General features: G+C 35.4%; 2 protein-coding genes and 1 long non-coding RNA gene across 3 annotated transcripts; 1 reads left to right on the plus strand and 2 right to left on the minus strand.

The window, feature by feature from the left end:
• Positions 1-3,616: 3,616 nt before the first annotated feature.
• On the minus strand, positions 3,617-4,835 carry LOC116160161. Its single transcript, XR_004143151.1, has 3 exons — positions 4,337-4,835; positions 3,998-4,281; positions 3,617-3,935 (listed from the first exon to the last, which is right to left on the minus strand). It is a non-coding gene; the product is annotated as an uncharacterized LOC116160161 (long non-coding RNA).
• Positions 4,836-7,901: 3,066 nt separating this feature from the next.
• LOC116163059 (cell adhesion molecule 2-like) lies at positions 7,902-9,870 on the plus strand. Its single transcript, XM_031476901.1, has 3 exons — positions 7,902-7,953; positions 8,593-9,032; positions 9,805-9,870. The coding sequence occupies exons 1-3, from the start codon at positions 7,902-7,904 to the stop codon at positions 9,868-9,870; spliced, it is 558 nt and encodes a 185-aa protein (XP_031332761.1).
• Positions 9,871-10,156: 286 nt separating this feature from the next.
• On the minus strand, positions 10,157-11,908 carry LOC116163069 (KRAB-A domain-containing protein 2-like). The gene is made up of 3 exons (XM_031476914.1): positions 10,522-11,908; positions 10,220-10,278; positions 10,157-10,173 (listed from the first exon to the last, which is right to left on the minus strand). Exons 1-3 carry the CDS (start codon positions 11,904-11,906, stop codon positions 10,157-10,159), a joined length of 1,461 nt encoding a protein of 486 aa, XP_031332774.1. The 5' UTR covers positions 11,907-11,908.
• Between the last annotated feature and the right edge of the window lie 12,471 nt (positions 11,909-24,379).

Raw genomic sequence — 24,379 nt, forward strand, 5'->3', positions numbered from 1 at the left:
TAAAGGCACTCCGCTTTGCGTCGTGCCCTTAAACTCGTTGCGCGTGCTTTAAAGACTTGATTATACACTTGTATCTTAATATACTATTTCGTCGACCTCTCGATAACAGCATAAATTACCTTAGTTACGGGTGTAGTAATCAAGCTCATTAATGGTTAGGAACCATTATACGTTAGCAACCATTAATCGTTAGCAACCACTTATACATAACCATTATGCATTAGCAACCATTAATCGTTAGCAACAACTTATACATAACAACCATTTTATTAAAGGGAAATGACATTTATATAACAATTCACTTTCGGCAACAGCTGAGAACTTCCATCCACCTAACCATTTTAATCTCGGTTTTAATGTAGTGAGATCAGCAGCCAGTACGGTCGCCAACGATCTCAGCAAAGCATATCCTGATGTGTAGCTTCTCGGATAAGATATTGTTAAGGTATTCAGTTACTTTACCTTCAACATTGAGTACGTCGACCACAGAGATGAACTTTTCCATATCTTTAACTGATAATACACGTACTTTAGTACAGTTGCAAAAGAATTAATTACATTCTAATTTCACATACCTTTTCAAGGTAAAATGTCAACATGACATTTTCGGAAATATCTCCTTTCAAATTCATTGTATTCCATCAATTGCCGAACTGATCGAAACCGTTCCAATAAGTTTCTTTTGATTTGAGTGGATATAATGTAAAATCGCCTCCGCAGCAGAGCAAGCAAGTAGCAACATAATCTTCCACTGCGATTACGAGGACTGACGCACAGAATAAGACCTTCACAGAACAGAAACATAAATGGCGCTAAATTGTCACTGATTACAGCGTTTCCCGTGGTTGTACGGAGAACTATTTATCGCAGACTCGAATATTTTTTTGCAAAACCTGTAATTTTGCTCGTTACAGGAAATATTTTTACCGTCGATTTTATACGTACACAAGGTTTTACGCATGTCAATTTTGACTTTTGAAAGATTTAAAATATGAACAAGTTATGTGACCGTAGAAAGTGTTGTGTGGCGGATTGTAACGATAAAATATCAAAAAGGCATCATTTCCCATATTTTGAAACAGATTGTTTTGTGCTTGAAACGCGAAGAGGGTTGAAATGTGCTGTTATTTCTCTCCTATTTATGCAAGGTATGGAATTTCTAAATTACCAACGGTAACGGTATAGGCGCAAAAAGGTGTAGACTTGAGTTTTATATTTATATAGACGTAGATACTTATATTGTAATTCGTTTTAGATAATTAAACAATTTCCACCCTCGCTTCTTAAGTAACAAGTACGCACCAGGATCAAGTTAACATTTGTTGTCAAAAACTTGTGTGACAATTTGCTGAAGCGATTTTATTACCTCTTGGAACAACAAATTTAGTTCTCAAGATATTTTTTAACAAAAATATTTAGTCCAATAAACAGCGATTAAAACCAAATACTTCGTAGGATAAATCGGTATGTAAGGATCTTTCTGCAAAGTGTTAACATCTACAAAGCGTAAGTTCCACTCACTTCTGAGTTTTATATGTAATTTGTAAACATGTAATTTAAGATGTCTGTGTTAAATAATGTAATGTGATTGAATCTAAATACACTTGCAATTTAACAACTGTGTATTCTTTATCTATATTTGTGATTTAGATCGAATTGGGGAAATTACTTCATGGATTTAGAAGCTGGTCACCAGATGGCGCTACTCTGATTTTGATGCATAGTACACCCACCAGGGTCCGCCAAAATACCATACAAATTTGTAACATTACTGTTTCTATTCTGAGAAGGCCGTATTCTGTGGACTGACGGTACAGCATAAAACCACACATTACTATAGCAACGACAATAGCTGTAATTTAGTGAAAAATCGTCGGAGCTCATAATTTCGTTTGTAATTTCTTGTAGTTGAATTTAAAATTACCTACCCCAGTGAAGTCGACGAAAAAACGTTGTATGCAATTCATGTATAAATCGGCGGTTATTGGTTCGTTCGAACTTCTCACTCACCAATAAAACGCCTCATTTATACACTCATTGCATAAATAACTAATATCGCGCTGAAAAAACACTTTTTTTCATAGCATTCGCCATGTATTAAATTAGGACGTGAAACTTTGCCGTGGTCAAGGTAATCGAATTTATGTTCCAAGGACAGAGACCACATACATGAAAACCGTTCGAAATACTTTCTGGTACTAAATCGGAGATTATTTCATTGATAATTGGAGCAAAATACGATTCGTCACCATTTCAACACACCACGTTGCCAAAGAGCCTTTAAGGGCCTAAAGCAAGATACGTCGGCTGGTTGCATTAGGATATAATGCTACCAAAATTATTTTGATGTCTGTACATACATAATTTGCTAAGTTGATAAGTTAAGTGGGTTCTGTACCCGTCTACAAAAAGTATAACTGAAGTGCGACTTTAAATTTTACTAGAAATGGGTAAAAAATGTTGGCGATATATTCGAAAAAAATCTCGGATTTCATCCACCCATTGTCGTAAATTCCTAAAATTAATTGCAGATAGATGATACGTAGGTATTACTCTAAACATTTCTTACAACTTACCTATTCCCCATCCTTTTGGAACACTGTCTGCAATTTGACCAGTGGAGTCAGAGCAGAGGTTATTAAAGTAAATATGTGATGCTGTACCAACTTACCGTTGCAATCAGGTTGCAGCAATTGGGCCGAGTCGATAGAGATTATAGAGAAGGAAGACGAAAACTTAGACAATACTCTTAACACCAGAAGTAAGTTAATTTAGTAAATATTTAATTACATAACATGATTATTAACAGAATCTTTTTTCTACGTTAAAGGGAACCCTATACGATGTAGCGATTATGTAAAGTTTCTAGGCGTTATGTTTGATACGCGGCTCTCATGGTCGGTACACATCGAAAACCTAAAAAATAAATGCATTAAGGATCTAAATATCCTGAAGGTCTTAGCAAATACTAATTGGGGAGCAGAGCCGAAAAGTTTGTTGAAGATATACCAGACATTAATTCTGAGCAGAATTGACTATGGCTGCATAGTATACTCGTCTGCGAGAAAATCACTTATATCCAAACTTGATAAAATACATCATTCTGCGATAAGGATATCACTTGGCGCTTTTCCTACCAGCCCAATAGATAGCTTACAGTGCGAATCGGGTATGACATCGCTAGAAACAAGAAGAAATTTTATACTGATGAAGTATTTCACAAAAATAAAAGCACTACCAGCACATCCGAATAACTCCATTTTAGAAACAGATCAAACTATGTTTAGGTTGCGACCAACAATAACTAGGCCAGCTGTCGTGCGTTTCTCTGAATATATAGAGCGTAACAACATAATTCTACCTCCCTTATTAGAGGAACAAATACAAGAACATAGTCCATGGAAGCTATCAGAACTAGTAATTAGAAGTGATCTCTTATTACTCGAACGCAAAGAAACCCCACTCGCATTCAACAGAAATTTACAAATATATGTAGTGAGTATGGAGAATACGATATCATATTTACCGATGCGTCTAAATCTGGGAATGGAGTAGGATATGCGATCGCCTCGCAGATAACAAATAAATGGACCTTAAACCCGCAGTCGACTATAGGATTCGCAGAAAGATATGCCATCTGGAAAGCTCTTCAGCACTGTTCCTCGTTGTCTGAAACTCAAAGATTTATTATTGCAAGCGATAATATAAATGCATTAACAGACTTAACACAAATTTATTCCAATAATGCTTTAACTAAACTGGCCCAATCAGAACTATTAAACCTAAACAACAAAAATGTATCCATCATATTTATTTGGGTGCCAGGACACGCAGGTATACCAGGCAACGACCTTGCAGACAGAACAGCACGAGAAGCTTCTGAACATCCACAAGTAGACGTTGACGTGATGGAAAAAACGGACGCATTTACATATCTAAAAGAAAAGATATTAGACACATGGCAACATAAATGGCAAGCGGCGAATACAAATCTTACCACAATAAAACGGCAAGTAAGGGGAATGTTTTACATTAAACATATGTCCAGAGCAGATATGGTCAAAACACACAGGCTGAGGATTGGTCATGTAAAGGTTACACACGAACACCTGCTGAAGGGCCTCGATGCACCCTTGTGTGAATACTGCAACGAGAGACTGACCGTAACGCACATAATTTGCGACTGTGCAGCACAACCACCAAAGAGCTGAAAAGAAATTAATGAGAAACTTACCTGATAATCTTAAAAGCGATGACCGGATAAGAAGCACTCTTGACTACCTAAAATTGATTAATATGTACAACAAAATATAATGCGGCAGTAGTAAGAACTTACAAGTGATTAGAAGTAGACGAAAAGACCTTAGCAGTCGAAGTCGTACTTAACAAAAAAAAAAAACAAAAACAAAAACAGAATCTTGTTGCCATGCTACTGCTCCAAAATATTCTTGGTATTCTAAACGAATTTGTTGTGATGTAGCGGTTCGATTTCCTCCTTGCCGTACACATTCTGTAAATGATACGTTACGTTATACCTAATTATTTATAGAAATCGTTGACAAGTTTGGAAATCCGAACTGCAGTGCCCAACTGTTTAAGGAATCGATTTCTAATTGGTTAAAAAATGCCAATTATAGGGTAAACAAGGAGAAAAAGGCCCAACAACAACCACAACTTTTAAATGGACAATGATTTATTTACCACACGCTTTTCTTCACACTTGCTGCTCCATTGTAGTGGGCGAAAATGTGTACCTAACATTAAATAATACTTTTTATTATTTTTAATTTTAATTTGTAACATTGTATTTTTTTTTATATTTAGGTATAAGCTTTACTTAAGTTGTGGTAGATGTTAAGATGGTTTTGATTACTATCTTTAATGTTTTTGTAAAAATGTTTTTTTTTCTTTATTTTGTGCAATAAACAATTTTACTAACTAACATGTATGTAATTAAAAAGACAACCTTTCATATATCGACAAAATCTATGATAGGTATATCTTAAAATGGGATATAAAAATTCTACAAGATCATCTTCTACACTTCTTTTAAAACACTTTAAATGGGTATGCAAGACTTCTTCAAAGAGTATATTAAACATTTAAAGAAGTCTAAATGAGTGTTTCTTAATTCATCTACATATCTTCTTAAATATGTCTTCAAGTATTCTAATAAAATATACAATACTTCCCAAAGTAGTCTATTAGAACAGTTCAAGAACTTCTCATATACCTCTTCTATACATCTATAAAACTACTATCTACATTTTAGAAACGTTGTCAAATAGGTATTCTAGAGAGGACATTTTACCAATTTAAAACGCATTTTCAACTGCTTCTATGCACATCTGTATACTTCTTAAACATGTAAAGACTTCTTTAAAACTTTTTGCAGTCACATTTGCTCTACCTGGGTACTTATCGTTTCAATTTTATTAATTTAACTTAACAGACTCCCATAGAAAATAATATAATAAAATCTATTATTAAATTACTAATAAAGAATCTTTTATTTTCTAACTTTAGAGTTAACGAATGTATTAATGATTTCGTCGTAGCACAAAGTGCTCAATATATTTTTTTCTATGTATAAAATTGACAAACTATTCAGCTTTTGTTCGGAAAGTGTACTCTGTAAATAATTTTTTACCAACTTCAATACCGAAAAAGACCGCTCTCATTCAGCATTGCTAATTGGTATTGTTAAGTATATCCTTAAAATAGTTGCAACATTCAGAAATGTTGATGTAATTTTGTTGTCAATAATAAAGTTGAGTTTGTCCCATACACTACATAAGTTGTCAGCCTGACTTAACAAACTAAACTGTTCCATTTCTACTTCCAGTTCCTCAATATACCTACCTCACTCAATCAAACGAAAAGTAAACCAAACGCGAACTGTCAGATTTCAAAATTTAAAAGCGACAACGTCGTGAAATGCTACCAACTGTTGCGGCTAAAATAAACTACATGCTTAATGTATTGCATAACAAACGAAAGTAAGTTGACGTTGGTACGTCGTTTTGTTCATTATGAACCCTCTAAGTTAATTTGGGGAGCAACAAGCTGCGAAAAACTGTTTTCCCATGTTAATTCCCTATGTTCGGTTTGAAAGTATTCACCCGGTATAATTATTCGAACAAATAAATTTTTATACAGTAGCGTTCCGAACATTTAATACAGTAGTACAATTTTCCGAAAATACGAGATCTTTCTTCTTTCTGGTGACAAACTCTCTTAACACATCACGCAGATTTAAACCAGCTGTCTGCCTTTGGTGAATGTGGAGAATTGACAGAACGCACTCATTGTTGTTTGTCTGCGTTTAATACGGCTTTAGTGCATAAACCCTGGTTTGGCTTATATATAAACGAAAGCTTCTGGTCGTTGCCGTCGGTTCCAACACCCCACAGAGTATGCCTTGGTCGTGTATTAGGTCAATTTATAGGCAATAGAATTGTTAGTATACACTAAATAGCACACTCTTTGCGTTATTATTCTATAACTTGTTTCATTATTTTCGGGTTATTAGTTAGAGAGGCTAAAAACCCGAGGCCTTATAACTTGAATGCGCCTCGTACCTAGCCGTGTTTTGTGTAGACTAACAAGTTGGAAGTAAAGTTATGGATGTTATTCGTTTTCCATCTATTAACAAGTTTTCATTCTGCAAATCACACAGAAAAAAATAAGGTGTGAAAGCGCTTGTTAAGACAGTTTGAAGTAATACATTATGTAACATTCTAGAATGCAGCAGTAGTTTTCTCTCCTCGTCAATTTTCTTACGCACTTCTCGCTTTGTCAGGAATGCCATCGAAGTACTTCTCAAGTAGATCTCTAAAACTGGAACGCGCTGATGTAAATGTCGATAATATTTTAGTCAGGAATTCTAAACTTAATTGGTATACAAGTGCCTATCAGGTATCACACTCCTTAGCATACCAAGTGGATTCACCAGCTACGCTATCAGTTTCCTAATTCGTTTACGAATTTAACTAACTTTAAATCAATATGCTAACATTCAAGTGTCAGAAATGTTACAAATCGTATTATGATACTTTTATGTCGGTAATGTATGGGAAACTTTTTAAACTTCCACTTTAAGCTTCTTAGACTAGAACTCCGTGCAAGGATTTGAAGGGATTACTGAATATACCGAAACTAAAAAGGAATTATGTAGGATACGCAGCTTCCAGAATTGGAAATGGTCGCGCGTTTCTGCTTCTTTTAAAATACGGATAGACAATATCGCGTTGGTTTCATCCGTTTAAAGCCTTTTTCTACAATTAAGCTCATTGGCGGACTTACGCTGTTCTGCATAAAGGAAACCATGGAACGTATTCCAAGAATGGCATTATTCTCGGAATATCGTCAACTCATGTCGACGTTCATTATGTGACGCCTGCAATTAAATAGTTTCGCGTTAGTTTCAGTTTAAAATAACTTACCAGAAAGCTGCTATGTTCAATTTATAGATAATAAACAATAAATGAACTTACGACTGTGCAAATTAATCAGTTTTAATTGGTATTTAATATTAAACTAAATTCAATTTCTTGCAAAATCCGTTTGAGAGTGTCTAAATGATACGGGAATCTGGAAAATAAAAACCAAACTCATCCATCAATGTGACGCTATTTTGCCACCTACATTGAAATTGCTCGCACAAAAACTTGCAGATATTGTGTTTTACTCATGAATTATATAATAAAAAAGCATTCCATAAAAATATAGCTAGAGCTGGAGTAGTCGCCGGAATGAAATTAAATAAAAGTTTCTTTCCAAAATTCAATTCTTTTAACTAAAACACTCTTATTCCCAGGAAGTGAAACTTTTTAGCCAAATCGTGCAAAAGTGTTTTAAAACTCCCTTTACAAAGTACTTCATTCAAAATATCTCCCATAATGAGAGATATTTATGCTTTACATCTCGACTTTTTTCTAACCCCTGTGCATTGTAAGTGCTTCACATATTTCCAAACTTAATCTTAAAATATACGCCGGACCACAACTTGAGGGCGCTCACCTTTTTTTTTAAATTTCACCATTCGCACGTGTACTAACATAACTTTCGCGTTATTTTTTTATTCCCAAGTTATGCGCGACTATTTTACATTTTAACCGTTATTAGACAAGTTTCTTGAAACAAATAAGTTTTAAAGAACAATGAATACGCAACCATTAAAAAGGGTCGTACGAAAATGGAAGGAAAGCTAATTTAATTTTAAAGTTGTTACTTTTTAGACTTTGCAAAATATTTGTATAAATCAACTTGAGATATTGAACTTCCTTTTCTGAACCGTTACTACAGTAATAAAGAGGTTCTTTTGACACCTCGTATTTCCCTAGTAGAACAGCTGCGCCTGGTTAAAGTCTTATTTTAAGGGAAACTTAGAACATTGCCATTAAATTAAGCAAAGTTAAACATTCATTCTGAATTTTCCCCACTTTCCTAATTAACTCGAATATGTTAGAAGCAAACTAAGAATCTGGAAGTTCTATAAGAAACTTTACAGTGACACTTTTCACTAATTAAATCTTAATTTAATGTCGTCTTACCTATTTGTAAAATTAATAGCAAATTGTTTTGTTCCAGTTCCCCCGCAAGGAGTGCAAATAAGTGACGAATCGGGATTTCCCATAAAAAATGGGATAACTAAGGCTTACGCTGACGGTGCCGGTTTAAGCTTGACGTGTACGGCGACCGGTGGAAAACCACAAGCTCAGGTGACATGGTGGAGAGACGGTGAACTCGTCGCGGAGGATACTCAGTTCATGCCCGAAAGGGCTAAATCGCAAACTGTGCTCAAGATAGCCAAACTAACGCGGTCGCATTTATTAGCGGTGTATAGCTGTGAAGTTAGTAACAGTAAACTGCAGCCACCTTTGGTTGTTCGCGTAGCTGTAGATATGTTCCTCCGGCCGTTAGAAGTTAAACTACAAGGCGACAATCCACCGCTTAGTGGCGGTAGGAGGTATGATATTGTTTGCAAGTGTAAAGGATCGCGTCCTCCGGCAGTTGTTGCTTGGATGAAGGTAAGTTTATTGGTTACTGTTTTTTCCGTTAAAAAGATAAAATGTTGGTCGTATAAGTAATCGATTTGTATTTTCCAAAATCAGTGTCATTTCAACAGGATACTGAACCTTTGTAAATACGCTGTTGATTGGCAATTTGCTCTCGATGCTGAACTTATTTACATTTTATGATAAGATAATATGGAATAGCGTTTTATTACGAGCGCTGGCGATGCATTTTATTTTTTTCCGATTTTTTAACGAGGCAGGTTTGCTTTACACAGCGATATTAAATAACAGTACTTTTAGATTGAAAAATACGTGTATGAGATGGTTTTCAAAATATCAAAACGTGATACTCTTATGAAAACTAAGCGGAATTTAATATTGACCTAAGTTCCATGTCATTAATTCCATTTGAGGGATCTTGTTTCCCTAAAATTGAATTAAATTTTTATATATTCACATGCAATAACCTCATTTCATTACTAATATATTTTGTTTTAAATTAATAACAATTTATTCAGATTGAGACTCCCCACATAGCAAAAATATAGCCATAGCATATGCGTAGACGAATATGGACTATTCGTATGCTACCGTATATCCTAGGAATATCCTCCACGTATATTCCACGCAGATCGCATATCCCAGGAATATCCTCGCACGTAAATTTCATATGGTATATATGTTACCGGACAAACCCGATTTTAGGACAAACTAGTTTGGACTAGGATGATCTAGTTTTTCCTGAGCGCCCTAGGATCAACTAGTTTAGCCTTATTGATTACAGGCTGAACTGGTTTCGCCTAACAGCGTTAGGATAAATCAGATTAGCCTGGTTGAATTGTTAGGCTGAACTAGTTTGGCCAGGTAGCGTACGGATAAACTAGTTTTGCCGGGTTCAAGATCAGGCCAAACCCAAGCAGCCGGGGTGTGGGGGTTCAAAGTAATACTAGAGTTTCATACAAAGTTTAAAAGGGTAATGAATAATTCACATCTCGAATCCTCAGGAACAAAACTAAACGTGTTTATTGATTACTTATTGTTACATGACAAACTGGAGTGACATTTAGAATTGCAGAGTACATTTTTCTTTTTGCAAAGGCACCTATTTGTTTTGCAGCTTGTTGTACAAGAACATTTTAGAAATCCTTGACCGCTACCAATGGAATGTTTTGTTGCTGCTGTTCTTAAAGAAATCTCACTCTCCATATTCACATCATTTTCAGTAATGAATCTTTGGGCGCTCACGTCAAACTGGGTTCTGAAAAAAATCCGAAAATTGTATTCTTGATAAACAATTATGTAACCTTAAACTTTTAACATTTGTAAGACTTATATTTAGGCTGATTTAAATTAAAAAATCATTGAATTAGGGTAAATATTATGGACGATGAGGTCAAAATTGTGAGAGCAAACACTGGTTTAAAAAACGTTTTTAAACCATATTTTGCACTTAACAAATGCACTTAATATAACATACTAAATAAATTAAACGTATGCCTACCTGCAATATAGTGTTTGAAGAATTCCATGTTTCGTTCCAACTTTGTACAGCCCCTCATCAGTGATATCAATAACAACGCCAATGATATTCCTTAGGTCAACTTTAGACTTGTCCACATCGGGAATGGGTATCATGACGTTATCTCCAATATTGGCTGGTGGATGTGACTTATCACTGTGGGATTTCATTTTTTTTGCTTGCTTTCTTAGACCTTCAGCAGCGGTTTTTCTTGAATGTTTTATTTGATTGTCAGTTGAGGTATGAGCCTGAACCATATTTTCATCTTCTTCCATTAAGATATCATCAGCTGTTTCACTTGCAGGTGTTAGGTTATTGTTTATAACCTTTGTCAGATCTTCCTCATCATTTATATCTTTGAAAATTTCAGAGGGCAGAGATGAAGTAGAGAGTCCGACTCTAGGATCCATACCAAACATAGCTTTATAAGGAGATTGTTTAATACCAGAATGGAAAGCTCTGTTTTTCATGAATTGTACATACCGTAACCCCTCCGACCACTTTGTTGTCTTGTTATCAGCCATCCAAGATGCAAGCATGTTTTCGATGTCTTGATTGGCTCTTTCTACTGAGCCCTGACTTTGGCTGTGCCGCGGTTTACCATGCACAATCTTCAACTCTGGCCACAACTGTGTTACTTCAGAAATAACTTTATTAACAAATTCCCTTCCATTGTCAGACTGTAGAATACACGGGGCTCCTAAAGTTAAAAAAATGTCATTCAGTTGGTAGGCAACTTCTTCGGCTCTTTTGCTTTGCAATGGACGAAGCAAAACAAATGTTGTTAAGTGATCTTGGTAAACCATTATAAACTTAAATTTGTCATCTGGTTGAGTCTGAAAATCGATAAGATCAACTTGGCACCTACTATTCATTTCCGAATGTAAAATTGGTTTTGAGACCAAACCTTGTTTCTTTTTGTTTTTTTTCATGTGACATACTTGGCACATTGACAGATAAAGCTGTATTTCTTCCTTCGTAATATTGGCATATTTCTTTGACGTTTCGGCAAGCATTCTATCACGGCCACCGTGACCAACTGCCACGTGAGCAGCATCGATAACATCGTACAGTTCATCGACCGTCAGATAGTACTTGATGTTTTCGTTTCTCTCACGGGCTGCCACCAATTTTTTTACCCCTCCAATGTCAATTACACTAAATCGTTTCAGGCGTCTCTGCTGCAACGGGGTCTTCTTATCTGTGTTTGCAGCAGTTTCGACTTCATTTATAAGTTGTTGGTACTTATCTTTTGTCAATACGTTGAAATGTGTTGATTTATCGTTTTCGCTTTGTAAAACTGTAGTCATGAACCTTTCTCTCCATTCTTTCTGGCTATGCCCACCATTAACAGAATCTTCCTCCATAGTCTCACCTACTAAAGTAAACGTTACTAACAATTCAACCAGGCCAATCTGATTTATCCTAACGCTGTTAGGCGAAACCAGTTCAGCCTGTAATCAATAAGGCCAAACTAGTTTGTCCTAAAATCGGGTTTGTCCGGTAACATATACATATTTATGATATTCGTTGTATATTTTGGGTTAACCAATATCGAATCGGTGTGTTTTGATGCGAGAGTTATCTAACAACAATCAAATGTGGCGCGCAAAGTGCAAAACATAATGGGTACTCGGAAACCTCCAACTTTGCCGGTAATATACATAGACGAAGAGAAGTCAAATAAGCCCAAAAAAAATCGGCAAATTATATAGCGAAGTGCTGTGCCGAAATCTCCAGTAACAAATGGTATAACGAACGATTTCTGCGGACGGAACAGGTAGAGCAACAAGATCACATTGACTATGGACCAAACGATGCACAGAAGTATAACACGCACGAGTTGGAAAATGCTCTACACAAGATTCCACACTGGGACCCTATGGTACCATATATACAATGATAAAACACCTTTCAAATGATTTTCTTGATGTAGTAGTACTCCATGTGCTCCCGTTTTTATTATATCAACCTTTCAAATGATCTGAAAAAATACTTCCTAATATATAACGATATAATATGGAAAACAGGTTTGTACTTATCCTTTGAAATGTAGAGACGCTATTATCCTCGCCTTATCAAAGGAGGGAAAAGATCCATCCAAAGTCGAAAACCTACGCCCGATATCTCACATCGTGTCTGAGCAAAGTCTTAGAAGGCATGGTAAATCTACGTCTAGTAACGGTACTGGAAGAGAATAAATTAATAATTCCTTACCAAACAGATTTTAAAAAGCGGTATTCTACCACGGATCACAAAGTCTACCTTGATCATACTATCAACGAAACATTTCGCAAAACACTACACACCGTGGCAGTTTTCCTAGCAGTCTTCTTTGATCTGCAAAAAGCTTTATTTAGTTTGGAGACATGAAATCCTAAACTATGGGGACTAACGGGTAAACTACCAAGGCTAATATCGCACTTCATAACGGATCGGTAAAAATAGGGAATGTAATATCGGAGCCAGTTGCGCAAATCAACTGTATATCACAGGGATCCGTCCTAAGTGCAACTTTATATACCATTGTGATCAATGGAATTGTCGATACATTGGGGAAATATATAAGGACAATGCTTTATGTGGACGACCTGACAATATCAATATCCCAGACAGATATGACAAAAATTACCAAGATACTGCAAGACGCCATTAACACATTAACAGGTTTCAGTTTTTCACCACACAGAAAACAGCATGTGACCATTTTTACCGTTTGCAGAAAGGCCATGGAGACCCGCTACTTCAACTGAAAAAAGAGAATATTCATGTAAAAAACGAATTTAAGTTGTTAGGAGTATAACGCGCAAGCTTAGAATGCAGGGCACGATAAAATACCATGTGCAATTTGAAATCAACACACGCCGCTGATCGGCCAGCTAGCTCCGTTAGCCAAATAGTTAACAGCGTAGAGAGATATGCTCTTACTCAGGGTAGTAGGTAAGTGAATGAAAAACTTTGACCACAAATTATTATAAAAGGTTCCAAATAAATCTCCGCCACTAATACTTACTGGTGCTTCGATTCAAGTCTTTCGGGCGCCACCTAATTCTACAAACAATTTTATCTGCAGCCACCGGAATTAGGAAAGGTAGCTTCAGTATAAAAAGAGTCAACAATTGATCCACAAGAAAGATTATTGTTTATTAACCAAAGAGTATGCAAAATACAAAAAAATGAAATCTTCCCATCTTAACACAAAAATTAACCCACCAACAACCCCTGAAGTTATGTGACACCCCGTATCGCTAAGCAACGACAAGTATAATTACTAGAAATTAAAATTGAAATGATGTACTATAATCGGTAGCTTGAGGTGTTGAAATTAATCGTAGTAACCAGCTCTTTACCTTACAAGTGATTACTTCTCTAGAGTAATTCGTACTTGATAGTTAAACAGTCCTAAAGATCAAGCATACTAATTACACGTAAAAATTTCCACTTACATATTTGGGTCAAATAAACTGTTCATAGATATTTAGGTCTTACAACAACAAAAAAAAGGTTGAAGGTACGTCACCGCTAACGATAAATTGGGTCGACAATTCCAAAGGTTCCTGGTGTAACCAAAAATAACTCCTACGTAGGTAACAAAGCTTGTGCTTGTGCTATTTCTCTCACGATCTACGTTGGGCTGCCACTAAGATCTTAATGATTCTACGGGATATTTTATGCCGATTATTTCCCCGGATTCAGCTGAATATTAACCCCCTTGCAAAGACTCTAAAAAGTAACCTACTTACGACTACGTTATAACCCACAATAATGTCAACCTCTTATTCAGAGAGTACATAAATGAAAAGAACTGGATACGTCCCAAATGACTTAAAAATTTACTATATCGTCGGTATTTGTTCCCCTACAATAGAAAAAGAGAACATCGGTAATCTAAATTCATGCACAAGAAAGCACGATTTGGAATGCTTGAATTTTCCGTATTAAAAGTCCATTTCGAAAAAAAATTGAAACCGAACGTCCAAAAACAAATTGTCGGCACAACGGGTAATCGATTGATTAAAGATACATCCGCTAAGTATTAAATCAATTCGACCATTGGAAAATATATCAAGCACCCAAATTCGGGAATTTAGCACGACCGATTCTATTACAGGTTTCTGGAAGACTCCACAAGTTTCGAAATTTTACCCAAGCCAAAGCACGGGTAGTTATCTCTGACGAATAGTAGAGCAGTATTTGATACATGATATAAGGTAATTTAATGGTAAACATAAAAAACGCAAAACAAACTAAATGTCCTCTAACGACAAGAAGACAAGTTAAATCGGAGAGGCAAACACAGAAATTTAAAAGTAACTAGAAATTGGTCGCATTCAATGGCCCGTATGAATAAAAGTAAGCAAATGCTTATACTTGCAAAATTCAAAGTAAATACTCGTAAGTGCTCCTTCCCACTGGGCGACTTAGCAGCGCTGCTGAGCAGCAGGACAGGACGCAGTGCAGTGCTGCTAAACAGACCAGCATGAAGGGGCAGTCACGAGTATTTACTTTGAATTTTGCAAGTATAAGCATTTGCTTATTTTTATTCATACGGGCCAATGACTCGAGAAAATTTAGAGAATATACAGGTGGAAATTGAAATATGGACAGAAATGTTAAGATTATTAACTGTTACAGAAGTTATATATCTGGTAGGGACCTGAATCGACTACGGGTATTGACTCGTGGCCATTGGGCCTACATACTCTTGAACCATTCTACTGTTCGTCGTAGACCGTTTCGGCAAGTTGCCCAAGTGCTTGCATGCCTAGTGGAATGAGCAAAACGCTCAACGCCCATTAGCTCCAGGCCTATAGGTAATACGATACGATAATAATATATTAATATTATTGTTCTTTAGAGAAATCAATTTGGCAAACTATTTTTTGCCTATATTGAATCGATTTTCCAGAGCAAATAAAATAAATTAATAAAGAACACGTTCAGTTTTCAGTTCAGCAGGATTTCTAATATTAACGTAAAGCGGCGAGATATTACATTAATTCCTACAGAACGATATTAAAATATCGTCGTGAAATGGAGTGTTATTTTCACTCGCGCTGAAAATGCATTTGCATTTGAATTCTTTCTCGATATTCTAAAATTTAATTCAGTATGCTAATATTCAAATTGAGTTCCAGAAAACTTCTTCTGTTTCAATAGATTAGGAGCAAACATAATGTAAAAGTTTGTATTCTTTCAATACAAATTTTGTACATTAAAACCTGTTCATTCCGGAAATATTGCTTCGAATTTATTTGGTAACGGAATTTCAATACACAAGAGAGTAACCTTTTTGGAAAATTCTTGCGAGTTTATGATCGGAAGCAGACCTTTTATATTATAAGCTGCGACAAAAAAAGGTGCGCAGAAAATTATATGAAATACGTGTAAAAGCTGCTGCAAAGGGGTAATATAAGCAGAAAGGTGCGCGCAATGTGTGATTTTTTTTCATATGAATTATAAAAGCGGCACGTAAAAATTGCATGACAAAAATTCCGCATATTGTAAAGTTTGTGATATAAAATTAAATAACGTACATTATAAATATGCCAACATAAATTAAGTTTAATAGCTCCGTATGTAGCAGTGGTGAACTTTTACAAACGAATAATGAAACAGTGTGTATTTGTGATATTTCCGCACCCCGGTTTTTTACAGTCCGCTGGAGAGAAGGGGTTATGTACGTTCTTAAGTTGGTAGTATTGCGGTTCGATTAACGTCATATCATCGTCAACTCTCAGTTACTGTAAAATCAAATAAACGGTTGCATTGAGTGTATTTAATCAGAATAAACGGAATATTTAAATACAGGGTACGTCGACTATCTCCGTTATTTATGAAGCATTTTTTTAAAATAATTGGTTTGCTTATATAACAAATGTTAATGCATTTAATAATTGGAATGTCTTCCGGTTTAGCCGGAAATGACCTTAACTTCTTGTTTTTTAATGCGACACCCTGTATAATTGCTATCGAACGCAGAATAAAAGACTATGCAAAAAAGTGTTATTCATATTCAGTTTTTGTTTGATTCGAAAAGTGATACAAAAGTTAAAGTAAGACACTACAAATTGCAAAACCGGAAGTCGAAAAAAGAAAACATTATCATTACTTAAAAATTGATTCATAAATACTGGAGATAATTGACCGTTCCGGGACTTTTTACTTACCTTATACACTGGGTCCAAGATAAGGATGTCTATCATGGGGATCTCTGAAACCATAGAAGATACGACGATGGTTAAATTAGGGAAAAGATTTGAAATTAAAGAGTTATTATGATCTTCATTTAAAGAAAACCAGAAAATTGCGATTGCTTCCGAAGATATATCAGGAAACCCGAAATTTGCCGATTTGGTTTTTATTTTTTCCTGTGTTATTTGAACAGGTGTGGTGTACATCGTTGTATTCGTAATAAAAAATACTACTCAATACAGTGTGTAGTTTTTTTACGGACCTTATAAAAAAATAAAGTTGATGATGATTTCTCCGAAACGAAACGTTGTATTGCAAATCTCTTAACGCTCGGCAAGTGGCAATGAGAAAGTGTTTTATTTTTTGTAGCTGTTCAAATAATAAAAAAATAAAAACGATATAATGCAAATTTCGGTTTTTCTGGCATTCGGAAGTAATCGGAATATTCCAGTTTTCTTTAAAGCATGATAATAACTCTTTAATTTCGCACTTTCCTCTAATTTGACCATCATCGTATCTTCTATGGTTTCAGAGATTCCCATGATAGACATCCTTAACTTGGAAACTGTATATTAGACGCTATAAATAAACAAATAAGCTAAATATAGATTATTTCGGAAATCCAAAGCAAAAAGTTACTAAATTTTGGGGGAAAAAATGTCACTCCACACTGCATCTGGAAGTGCGAACGCAGTATAGCTATTTTCTTTTTCCCATCCATTACAAAATGTAGATACTTATTTAAAAGATTTATTTCTTGAGCATTTAAATATATGGGGAATATCAAATAAAGGGACAATTTCCTTTGCTCCCATTAAGTAACCAAAAATTTTTTTCCTCGTGTTTAGCCTGCATTAACTGGGACGTGTCATTACGTAGCATAGTAGCAAACTGTTCCAATAACATCAAGTCCGATTAATTGACATATCTGTACTACCTGAAATAAGCAAATATACAAAATCCAGTAATAAAATTTTCAAACTTTACGGACCAGCACTATGAGCTGTTTCAAATGTTGGCTTTTAATAGATCCAGATGAAAAAGTTAAAGGCCAACGGTTGCTTCCACATTCGTCCGAGTCCTCGTAGCATAAAATTATGTCTATGACTTTATTCAACGGTCATAAAACCGCCTTCGGTTCGAGTGACGAACTTTCCAAACAATGAAATCTTCTTTCTGTTTGTAAAAAAACGCTCCTGCGATCTCATCAAACATAAGAATGCAAGTTTTGTCAATTTTATTTATATTAGCAACGTTGTTTTCCAACGAATCAAAAATTGCATCGCTAATTCCTGGTTGCAAAGGAATGTCTTGAAGCAGGTTTGATAATGTTTTGGCTGAAGGTAGTGCAAACATACTTACAAGAATATTTCCTTATTATAGGTACCTTTTCCACTTATTTTGTATAAAGAAAGAGCTAAAATTTTGTTATCTAAATTGTAACGCTTGGCTTTGGGATACAAAGGCTGCTTGCGGCCTGCAAAGAGAAATTTAACGTTACTTTCGTCATAAACTATTTGCCTAAATGAACTTGACTTGGAACATTTTTCAACATTTACCAAACGGATATTGTTGATGAATGGCTCCATATTGAATTAGTGTGTGGTCTAGTGGTTGTCGAAAATATTACACTAATTTTGTTTATTATAAAAATGTTAGTCGCTATCGATTTCGGACTTTATTTCTCGTCCATCATCAGGCGATACGTCGGGATGGCAAACGGACTTTGTCTGACATCATTGTGTTTTACATACGCGTGGTTTTAGAACTACAATTCGATAGCTCTGTATAGAAATATTTTGCCTTGGAACGCAAGTATGATGATCGTGTAAGACCTACGTAGGTTACCTGCGTTTTCTTACAAGACCTAAATTAATTCTGATATGACCTAAATAAGATTGTTATATTCAGTTCACATAATCATTCAATATATCAAACCTTTTGTTACAACTCTTTGCAATCCGTTACTCTTTACGGTAGGTGATCAGGGAGCAGGGGCAAATATCCGCAGACCGGAGTGTCGTGAGATCGAGCTCTATCTATATAATAATATAACCAAGACAAAATGCAGTACCTACAGTATTTACTACGAATTTGAATCGTTAAAGTGCAGTATTTACCTTTGTGTCACGTATTTCCTTAACAAAACTGCAGTATATGCAAGTACTTACTGCGTTCTGTATAAGTTACGCTGAGTTTACTGCACTTATGCTAAGGAGCGCAAGCACTTTATATAATTAATAGTTAGCTTGCTTTTCAGTTGCGATTAGTCTATGGAAAGCAGCTGCAGTGGTCAGTGTTTGATTATTTTAAATATACCCAATAATGTTCCATTCACGTGCCCAAAAAATTATGAGTATGGTAAATACAACTAGTGGGTTCAGTAATAATATTATTGAGCCGGAAGTTGCTTTGCCAGCTGATGAGGAGATTATTATTACGCCTACGTACGATCTTGACATCGAAAACATACCCATTTGGACGGAAGACGACATATTAATTGTACCTGATGAGCAGGTAATAATTGAAACGTCTCAAACTCCACAAGTAGAATACAATACATAATGTTCTTGGTGAAGTCCTTGAAAATAACATGCCGTCTGAAGGCAAACACCCAACTCCACTACTGACTCTGCAAATGACGCATCTAGTAGACAAGACAACTTTACCAAAAAAGGTACAGTGCGAAAGAGAAAGAAAATAGTGGACAGTTTACAGGTTCGTAAACAAAGGAAAGCAGAAACTTTAAAAGAAAATCATAGTGTTCTTCGTCCTTGTGATGAACGATGTAAGTTAAAGTGTACCGTCAACATATCAGAAGAAAGAAGAAAAGAAATAAATAATCAGTTTTGGAATCTTACCTCGATTGAGAGGAGGGCACTAGTCTTAACACTTTGTAACTAGGAAGTAAAACGAAGGACAACTGGAGGAGAAATTTAAAGTACGTAGCAGAATACATATTAATATAGATTGGAAGGAACAGATGGATAGAAAATTCAAGTCTGTAAAACATTCTTCTTACCTACATTAGGTTACAACAAAAAAATGACCGATTTATTTTTGAAGTGCCTTCGAAGACTCCAAAAGAACAAATTTTTCCTGTGCCTGTCAGAAGAGGTAAATCGACATCTGCCAATTTCATTTCTAAAGATGAAATTAAAGAACATATTCTTTCCTTCAACCCTGAAATAGCACACTATCGTAGGGAGCATGCACCTAAGACTCTATACCTCCCCAGTGATATTAACGTAACATTTATGCACAAGGACAAGTATCCGGAAATTAAAGTGTCTTACGATGTTTATAGGTGCCAGGTCAAGCCAGTGGCGGATTTAGGATTTGGTCTAGGAAGGGGCGCATACAATTTTTAAGGTCATTATATAAAATATAAAATAAACATTTATTATACCTACATATAAAAATAGAACATTTTTGACATAATATACGAGTATAACATATTAAAAAACCAGGTGTCAAATTCTTGACAGAATAGCTTCCTAGCACATGCTAGGAAGCCAATGTTCCATAAATAAGAAAATTGCATTTCTGCGCATGCGCAACACGATTTTTGCGCATGAATTTTGTTTGCTTTTATTAAAGGGACTTACCATAGAAATTTCGTTTAAATTGCTTCAGAAACAAGATCGTTGCGTTTTGCACATATGCAACACAATTTTTTTGACTTTGACAATTTTTTTCTCCGTTTTTTGATAATATAACCCGGCCCAATTTTTTGTAGGTTGTACACAGGAAAATAAGGTCTTCCAAATAATAGAATAAAAATTTTAGGTTGCTATTTGAAAAAAAAAATTCGATGCCGTTACGGCGCTCCAAAATTTCTTTTCAAAAATCCGGCCCGTTATTTTTCTGTTCGGTATGCCTAAAACATATATACAAAATTTCAACAAAATCCGTCGAGCCGTTTTCTCAGAAAATTGCCAACAAACGTACGTACATACAGACGGAAAAAAATTTTATTCTTTAAAAGTTGCTTAAAATGGTCTAAAACGTCGACATTTGATGAAATTTTGAAATGTTCAAAAAACGGCTATCGCAATAGCTACCTAGCACATGCTAGGAAGCTAATAACTGCCTAATTCTTAATTTACTATAAAAAAAGAACAAACCAAAAAATTTCTAAATAAACAAAATCGAGTTTTCTTTTTGTACTTGCAAATCGGTTTATAACATTTTCTAGATTTAATTATAGATTTAATTCAATTTCTCTGTGAATGTATAACAAGACGATCTTCAATCATTGTCGATCTCAAATAACTTTTTAACAATCTCAGGCTTGAGAAACTCCTTTCAGTGGTTGCAACAGAAATTGTAAAAGTGCACATAATTTGTAAAAGTTTCGTAATTGTATGTTAATAAATTTCGTCACAATTTTGAAGCTTGTAATGCACTATCGTAGACAATATCCATGGTACAAAAACTCTGTTTATAAAGCTGCGGGTTAATGTAAGCCAATATCTTTAATAATAACATAATCAGTATTATCACATTGATTTTTTTCGTCATCAGCGTCCCGCATACTTGAAATGTGATTATCGTTATTAAAAATAACTTCTGCCACTTCTGGTTGGAGTTCGGTTTCCGTCCGGTTTCTTTTATTACGAATTTCTATGTCCTGCTCTTCTCCTTCTCCTCTGCTTCTTTTAAAATAATTAAACAAATTACGATGGCGCTTTTTAGCCCATTCCATAGGCTGATTAGACGTTGCCATCTTCACATATCAGTTCTAACATTACCTCGAACACCACTAAATTGGAAACTTAACGTTTAAGCCGCGTTTTATGCAAAATTCACAAAACGTAAACATTTGTGAAAAGTCCTTCCTTGAAAATGATAATAACCGCCCAAATCCTTTTAGGAATTCACAACAGTTGTAAATTACATTGCACTTCGGTTTCTGTGCTTTGAGATCAAAGCAGCGCGTTATTATTTCTTTCTTCTAATAATAACAGACTAATCCTTTACCTTAGTACCTACCTACCTGCCATAAAATACACGGATAGATATAGAAATTTCAAGAAAATGTGTCTAGGTATTAGAGATTCTGTTAATCTAGGTGCATAAACGAATTTGCATAAATAGGTCGGCACCGCAACTACCTAGCAAGCATCATAAGTCCTTATTGTTGAAAAATCCTGTCTTGGATGGGATTTGACATTTACTTAGTAACTTAAAATGTCGCATGTCGCAGAACTGAATTTTTTGTTGCAAAAATGGCATAAACCGTAACCCATCTCCCAATGTGGTTAAATCCGCGCCTGGGTCGAGCGTATGCGAATATCTTTTGCAAAATTAGGGAACGAAGAGTGTGAAACGTGTGAAGGTTATAAGTTGCAGGGCCATTAACAAAATAATTTTGTTGAAGGCTGTGAAAACTGTCAGTCATGGAAAAAACATATAAATGCTGCGAATGCATCCAGAACTCTGTATAGAGAACAAAGCAATATATCAACAGATGATACTTTAGTTGTATCTACTGTATGGCTACTGTTTAAATTTGTTCACAGCCTGTAATTATTAAATTATTTCTGTTTTGGCAAGCATTTTGGTTCCTGTGCGTCGTGTGATAGATATCCGCGATGTTCCATTACCTCACATATGGAAGAATTTCCATTCATTAGAGGAAAACAAAAGGAACGAGTTATTGACGCATCCGCCTAATTTCACGGCGTACTGGTGATTGCTGGAAGCTTCAGTGATGAAAGAAAAGTTTTCTGTAGCGTCAGACGACACAGATTTCCTCCTTAGAAGCTTTTCACAAGGAAGTGGATACTAGGATAGCACTACAGATATAGATGTATTTCTGTTGCTTCTTCATTACTTCGAGAAAATACATTTTCGGAAATTGGCCGCCATCTTGAATTCTGGACTTCTTGTTCAGATTTCGAGGTGCCAACATCGATATTCGTGTTCAGCAGGTACCAATTAGTAAAAAAAGCCTTGTTGGCCAAATGTTGTCTGAAATGCTCCTAGGACATACAAACTTCGAAAAGTGAACCAGTCTTATATACTTTCCAACCCTTTTATTTTTGACCTTTTCAATGTAATTCGTTACCTAACTCTTCCGGAGAGAATTTTCCCGCATTCGCACTAAATGCAGTACAAAATTAACTTTCAGAACTATAGTCCGGGGAATAGAGACTGAAAATGGACCATTTCCTGCAAAACGAGAAGTAGTTCCAATTTTTTTTGCATGCCATAGAGGAAGATCTGGTGGTTAAGAATCCAAGTTTTCGACCTCCCACCCCTTGTGCTTCCCTCGCACCACCCCTAAAACCAAAGAAATTTGGTTGGTTTCTTAGTTTTTCAATCATATCTTTTTATAGGTTCACTTTACAAAAAAATATTGTTATCAGAAATTGTAGACCATCAAATTTTACACAAATTTGTCATATACTTCTTTTTCGTAAATTTTTTGTTTCAAAAGATACAAAACTTAAAAGTTGTCTTTATTTTGAAGATTCCGAAATTTCTATGTATGTACATATTTTAACGAAATTGTATGTTATCTCTATAATCATAACTTTATATGCGAAAATACATCGATTATGAAGCTATGGTGCTATTAATTTCGGTACCCTGCACCCCTATCAAAGGGGATGATAGCACTTCTACCCCTTGGTCGTAGTAGGTATTTGAATCACTGTGTGTTTATGGCGCTTTCGAATACAATTACCAAATAAGAAAAGTGGTCTTACTTCATTTAAACCTGTTTCATATCCTACAAAAAGGGACTACTTCAACCCCCTATAGTGAGTGTTGAAAGGGATAAACTAGAACGAATGTATTCGAAAATATAAGTAATAAGCGTTGTACTCTCTGGCTAATCAATCGCCGCAAGGGAGTTGAAATATTCATTTCCTTCCGGGGTTGGGGAGGGGGAAGCTGAACTGAAGTGAAACAAACAACAAACGTATATTAGAAAGCGCTACAATCTCATAGTGATTCAAATATCCCCACTAGCAAGGGTTGAAAGATGAATTATTATGCATCCCCTTTGGTAAGGGTGCAGGGTCGCGGGATTTATACCACAATAAGTTCAAGATATTTTCTCATAAAATTCTTAATTATAGAGATAAGGTATAAAATTTGGTTAAAACATCTAGGTACATAGAAATTTCAGAATTCTTAAAAATATAAGCTAACTTTGAAGCTCTATATCTTTTTTAATAAACATTTCACAAAAAAGTAATAACTAATAACAATATTTTTTTGTAAAGTGAACTTATAAAAAGATATGATTGAAAAACTAAGAAATCTACCAAATTTCAAGGGTTTTGGGGATGGTACGGGGGAAGCACAAGGGGTGGAAGGTCGAAAACTTAGATTCTTAACCACCAGATGACTGTCTATGACATGCAAAAGAAATTGGAACTACTTCTCATTTTGCAAGTTAAAACCCTCTATTCCCTGGACTAATAGTGCGGTATATAACTATTTCAAAATCTGGTCCGTGAGTTCCGTATCGTCACATATAAACTACCGATGAGGCAAATCGAATCGAAAAAGGTTCTCAGAGGGGCTGTAGGTGTGCGTACATTTATGCATGCACAAAGTGCGTACAGTAGCAGTAATTCCATTGGGAAATAAGCGGGGGGTATAATCTTACTATTCTGACAAGCGGATT

This window comes from Photinus pyralis, unplaced genomic scaffold (assembly GCF_008802855.1).
Source record: "Photinus pyralis isolate 1611_PpyrPB1 unplaced genomic scaffold, Ppyr1.3 Ppyr1.4_LG1, whole genome shotgun sequence".
NCBI lineage: Eukaryota > Metazoa > Arthropoda > Insecta > Coleoptera > Lampyridae > Photinus > Photinus pyralis.